At 45.8% G+C, this 6,067-nt stretch overlaps 1 protein-coding gene across 2 annotated transcripts in view; it reads right to left on the bottom strand.

The window, feature by feature from the left end:
* Positions 1 to 1,871: 1,871 nt before the first annotated feature.
* The window catches only part of Daglb (diacylglycerol lipase beta), a 29,199-nt gene continuing 25,003 nt past the window's right edge, over positions 1,872 to 6,067 (bottom strand). For both annotated transcript variants that reach the window (XM_013070629.3, XM_004840440.3), the window contains 4 exons: positions 4,492 to 4,560; positions 4,335 to 4,407; positions 2,815 to 3,065; positions 1,872 to 2,712 (listed from right to left, as the gene is read on the bottom strand). In XM_013070629.3, coding sequence (XP_012926083.2) covers positions 2,514 to 2,712; positions 2,815 to 3,065; positions 4,335 to 4,407; positions 4,492 to 4,560 — 592 coding nt within the window. In that variant the 3' untranslated portion in view covers positions 1,872 to 2,513. The remainder of the gene's footprint in view (positions 2,713 to 2,814; positions 3,066 to 4,334; positions 4,408 to 4,491; positions 4,561 to 6,067) is intronic.

Below are 6,067 nucleotides of genomic sequence, written 5' to 3'. Positions count from 1 at the left end.
AGTCAGGCAAAGCTTATCCTGGATGCTGGGTGGACTACACAAACGGGATCTTTGCCAGAGCCTGAACTTAGACCACAAGGTTTATAATCAGTTTTTACTGAAAGCTTTTCTTTTTTAACCAGAGCTAAATAAGGAGTTTAAAAGCATAAACTCTTAGTTCTAAAACTTGCAGGATCTGGGGAATGTGTAGCTCACCAGTATGGTGCCTAACACCATAAAAACAAAACACTCAAGTCTTGTTGCAAAAGCAGTCTTACCCCTTTGTACCCTTGCCAGAGGCAATACTAAGCTGTAGTTTTTGATATTTACTCCGTATGTCTAAATTACCTGCTTTTCCTGCTAACTGAACCTCAGATTTAGCCCTTGCTGTTGACATTCCTGTCACGGAAAGCTAAAGGCCTGCTTTACCCTCCAACAGCTATCCTATTCTCAGTACCATGACTTATTGCATGATTTATTGTGTGATTATTACCTCATAAGCTGCTTATAGCCTTATCATTAGTAACAGCTGAACTTTGCCTTTCCTAATTAGTGCTTAGTTTTCTGTGCTCAGTAATTCAACTGTGAGCTTGCATCTGTTTAATTGCTCAAGATGTATTATATTTTTCCTAAGTCTCAGTCATCTGACCACCTCTTGTCCATGTCAGCTCCACCTTTTACTTCTTCATCCTAATGAAAAGCTTCTCCAAGAGCTTCCTGAGGAAATATGTATTATTGAGTCCTGGCATCTTTGAAAAATGGCCATTCCACTGATACTGTACTTTGGGCCACATCTACAATTCTAGGTTAGTGATAGCTAGTTTTGGGGGTTTTTGTGGAACCTGGGATCAAACTCACAACCTTGCACTTGCAAGGCAGGCGCAGTGCTACTAAGCTCTTACACTTTTTTTTTTTCCATTTCCATTACACTGGGATATACTGTTATATGGATATTGTGAGAATTCCTTTGTCTTCTTTGTCCTATGGTTATTGTCCCCTGTGCTTGATGAGCTTTATCCATTTGGAAACACCTGTTTTGGTTTTCTACTCTTCTAGAACTATTACCTTCTAGAATGCTTCCTTTCATTTCCACTTTGTTTTCCAGTGTTCTTGCTCACCTTCTGAATACCTACTTTTAAGCCTCCTGGGTCAGTTTGGTGGTTCCAGCACTTTCTCTGTCCCCAGCTGCAGCTGGAGTTGTTTGGAGCAGCTGCCTGCACTGTTACTTTTGGTCTCCTGTCCCTTTGTCCTATCTTGGTGCTCTTTGGCTTATGCTTTAGGTTGGTGGTAAATGGAGCAGACTGGGTGGCACCTCTAGTGCAAGTCGCCTTAGCCTTATCTTTCTGCGTCTAGGGAGAGGCAGGTCTGGGCTGTACCATGATACTGCAACTGAAGTTTTTAAAAACGGCCCTTTGCAGGTTTTCCAAAGCTCTGAGGTGTAGCTGCTGCAGCTGAGGGCTCCAAGCAAGGCTTCCTGAGGTCAGATTTCTCTGGAGACTTCTCCCTGAAGGTTGCAGGAGTGGGGGTCTGAGGAAGGTCATTCCCTTTCCTCCAGTGCTGGTGTCCAGTCCCCACCCTCCAGAGCAGAGGACCTGGTTTCTCCCAGCTCCCCAACAGACCCTTCCCAGTAGGCCTCCCAGTCCTGTGGTGATCTTGGGAGCTCCTGGCTTTCCTTCCCCCTTGGGATTCATTCTCAAGCCACCGTTTGGACAGGAATCCTCAACTCCTTTTATTAGGCTCCTGGTGGGTAATTCTGATGCTTGTGCCATCTTAAGTCATTAGCCAGAACACCAGACTTCATTTTTGTTGTTCAGTACAAAGAAAACACCACATGATGGCTGTGAAACCACTCAGTAAAGGGACCTACCTGAAACGTTACTGTGTAGACACTCTTAAGTTATGAATATGCTTTATTTTTTTAACTCACTCTGAACCCACTGGCAGGCCCCAGAGGCAGAATGACACACAAGAATTAGTATTCAACTCTTGTGGTTTGAAACACCTAGACAGTAACTGGGGAGCCGTAGGGAGCAGGGTATAGTCTTCCAAGTAAACCACACACCTGCCATCCAAGTTCAGACTTCTAAGCTGTGGTAGGACAAGACCCTGACAAGAGAGGATACAGGTCAGTTAGGGTCTCCAGACACTCTTCATTCTCTCTGAGGCAGCTCTCAAGTGGCCATTGTGGGGAGGGGTTCCTCCACACTGTACAGGAATCCCATGTCTTGGCGCTCTTCGCTCCTGATCCCACTAATACTGTGATCAAAAGTAGCTCCCACTGGCCCAGGGATTTAGCTCAGTGGTTCTCCCGCCTGCCTTGCAAGTGCAAGGTCCCGAGTTCAATCCTCGGTACCAAAAATAAAAAATAAAAAAAGGTAGCTCCCATTTATTGCAGTCATTCCACAGCCTATTGAATTGAAGGCCAATCAGATTCCTGTCCACAGACATCCAGGTACTGGCCTCATGGAAGTCACTCAGTCAGTTCAAGAGCAAATGTGTGTGCATTGTTCTGGGGCAGTTTCCAGTAGGTCTGGTCATGCCACATCCACGTTAGAGATACCTTGCCCTGGACAGGAGAGACAGGCTGCTCTGTTGGCCACCACGCTGTCCAGGGCTCTCATTAGGATGTCCGGCATGTGGTCAGTCAGCATCTTTGGGCCTATGAGAATTCTGCTGAATTCCGCTTCATGTGCCCACCTCGCCCTATACTGAGCAGCAGAACAGCACCCAAACCTTCAACAGAAAAGAGAACAGCACCTAGTGAAGCTCGGCAGGAGCTCAGCTTTTCCCTGGTGGCCAGTGGAGGCCCAGGAGCCCACACACCCTTGCACTCACCTCCCAGAAGCTCCTTCTTCCTCTAGGTGGATGATCCTGCCGGGGGGGTACAAAGGAGGGTACTTGGTGGGAGAGTCCAGTGGGGAGTCACTGGAGAAGCTGTATGCTGGGGACCAATGTGTCAGCAAACTCTGCTCCCCCAGAAGAGGCTGTGTCAGGTGTCCCTGGTCGTCTCCATCCAGTTCAGTGGGAAAGTTATCAGGGCTCCCTCCAAACAGTTCATACCAGCAGCCTTGCAGCAAGATCTTGTACTGAAGGTGAGACCAAGACAACGGGATGTTGGTCTTCGGCAAGTGACCACAGGACCTTGGGTGGGACTGTGCTAGGTGGCAGCAACCCTCAGGACTTTGGTCATCCTCCCACCACAAACAGTGGATCACAAGTGAGGGGTGCCTCTTGGAGATGAAGCCATTATACTTGCAGCCATACTTAAAAACCAAATATGCAGTCTGATGAAAAACTGCCCTTAATTATTGTGTATTGTGGTGCTAGAGATGGAATCCAAGACCTTGCACATGCTAGGCAAACACTACCACTGAGCTACATCCCCAGCCCAAATTACCCTTCTTTTTAGGCAATTTTGCAAATCAGTTTTATCTGTCATTAAGGACATTAGAAACTAAGTACTGTCTTTTTCTTTCTTTTTGGGGGGAAGGAGGTACAGGGGAATCAAGCACGTGCTCTGCCACTAAGCTACATCCCCAGCCACCAGACACCACTTTCTAAGGAGTTCCAGAGGATGGCTGACAAAACAGTTTTAATTTTTTTCCTGATTAGCAACAAAAACAATCAACTCAGATAACAGGTTAAAGAAGTAAAAGTCACTGGTCATCCCATTATCCAAATAAAACTACACTCTGATACACATGTTTTCAGACTTTTTGTCAAGACTCACTGTATATCCATACATACCTGTATCTCTTTCTCCCTCCCTCCTGCCTGGGCTCATATTTTCAAGAACCATTTTTAAACCTACTTATTTTTTTTGTGGCACCAAGGATCAAACTCAGGGCCTCACACACGCTAGGCAATCACTCTACCATGGAGCTGTATCTCCTCCTATCTTTTAAAACTGTTACTAAGGGTTTTGAGACAGGGTCTTGCTAAGTAGCCCAGGGAGAGAACCAGGTCCTTAGGCACGCTAGGCAAGCGCTCTACATTGAGCTATATAGTCCAGGCCACTGGCCTCTGTTAACAACCATTAGATACGGTGTGGATATACTAGTACCTCTTACAATCTGTATTTGGCGGCCTTATTTTCTAAGCTTGGGGAAAGTATAACCAAGGGCATCAGAATACTGTCAGTCACAAGACAGGACTAAGGTCCAGCGGAGGCAGACCATGTAACTGAATGGGAATGCTGGCAGTCTACCCTAATCGTGGCACTTCATGGCTTTGGCCTCTTGCTCTCCGCGCATCATACAGGAGTCTTAGAAACCTGTTCCGAGGCTGCATTCACAAGCTCAACGCTCCACACAGTCTCTTCCTGCAGATGCTCTGAACACAGGCACCCAGATTACCTTCGGCTTATTACACTGGGCGATCACTCGCAATATTCTTTTCTTCAGATCTTCCAAGCTGGTCACACTTAACCTGTTCAGCAGCAAATCAGACTGCGCTCAGTACTTAGTATGTTCACTGGCCCCAACCCCCACAACTACCACCCAACAGACTGACCTGGGAATCACATCCTTTCCTAGGACAAGCGACACGATGAAGCCCTTGGAGTACTCATGTAGAGATTTGCTGAAATTTCAAACAGGAGAAACTAAGTTGTCTGCAGGGAATCGAGCAGCACTGCCAGGTCTGTGGGACATTGGCATCACTGTTCCATACCCTTTCTGGGGAGAAGAAATGGCAGAGATTTCAGCCAGAGCAACTCATTGTTCAGATTTTATGAAGCTGCAACAAAGACACTCAGAAGACTCCACAGCTAACACACCAACTGAACCAGACTCAAACCATGCATGCACATTTACCCGCTGGCCCAGCAGCCCCGCTGGCAGAATCTGCCTGGGATGCAAAAGCACGCTCGGGCAGAGGCAAAGGCCATTTGCAGCGTGTGAGCACAGGCTGGACACACCCCGGCATCTAGGGTTCAGTCTGTAACTGGCCAGTGAAGCTGAAGACAGAGTGAGGATTCTCTGTACTCTTCCAGAGTGCACCGTTATAAAAGTAAAAGCAACAGCGTTACAAAAGCAAAAGTAACAGCAGGAAGAGGCAGAAGAGTCGGTGTGATACACTGCCTCTCATCCAAGAGAATACAGACACATACACACCTATTTATATACGTATATGAAACCAATAAAAAGGTAAGTAAAAAAGATCACCACAAATGGCTATTTCCAGGGAGAAAAGGGTTTTTTTTCTTTTTGGAGTGTGCTGGGGATTAAACCCAGGGCCTTGCACATGACTGCCAAGTGCTCTACCACGGAGTTACATCCCCATCCCTTTTTTATTTTGTTTTAGAGACAAGGTCTCACTAAATTGCTGGCCCCAAACTTGTAACCCTCCTGCCTCAGTCTTCCAAGTGCTAGGAAAACAAGCACGTGTCACCATCCCCAGCTCCTCTTATTTTTTGATTCTTAATTTACTTCATTTTTTTTGTACTGTGGTACAATTTTTTATAATCAGGGCAAAAGGTCACATAGAACAGTATGTTGAATCAACAACATCCATACTTTTCAAAAAAGCCATTACACATTTGTCCAAACCCACCAAAAGTGAACTCTGGTGTAAGCTCTGACTACTGAGTGATACCCACGTGTCAATGCAGGTTCAGTTCTGCCATGGGTGGTAGCAGTGGGTATGTAGGGCAAGTAGCATATGGGAATTCTCTCTATCTTCAGCTGAATTCTGCTCTGAACTTAAAAAGTAAAATTTATTTAAAAAATGAATCTTAGGCTGGGTGTGGTGGTGCACATCTGTAATCCCAGCACTGTGAGAGGCTGAGGCAGGAGAATCCCACATGTGAGTCTTACTGAGAAACTTAGACCCTGTCTCAAAATAAAAAACGAAGGGCTGAAGCTGTAGCTTAGTGTGACGGCCCTGGATTCAATCCCTAGTACTGCAAAACAAAAACCTTAGCAGTAATCATTTAGGAAATTAAAGCTATGGTCAGAGCAATGTATGGAAGGCTATACATAGTCTTTCTTCAACTAAACAGTGCTTCAAAGTGTGAACTTCTCCTGAAAATGATATATTGTAATTAAATTACAAATGAAAGACCAGTGGGCCACATAGCTTGTGAGCA

Source organism: Heterocephalus glaber, unplaced genomic scaffold, assembly GCF_053883595.1.
Source record: "Heterocephalus glaber isolate CG9 unplaced genomic scaffold, H.glaber_assembly_v1.0 deba00001610, whole genome shotgun sequence".
NCBI lineage: Eukaryota > Metazoa > Chordata > Mammalia > Rodentia > Bathyergidae > Heterocephalus > Heterocephalus glaber.
The sequence above is the reverse complement of the archived record's forward strand: the minus strand, read 5'-3'. Positions and strand labels throughout refer to the sequence as shown.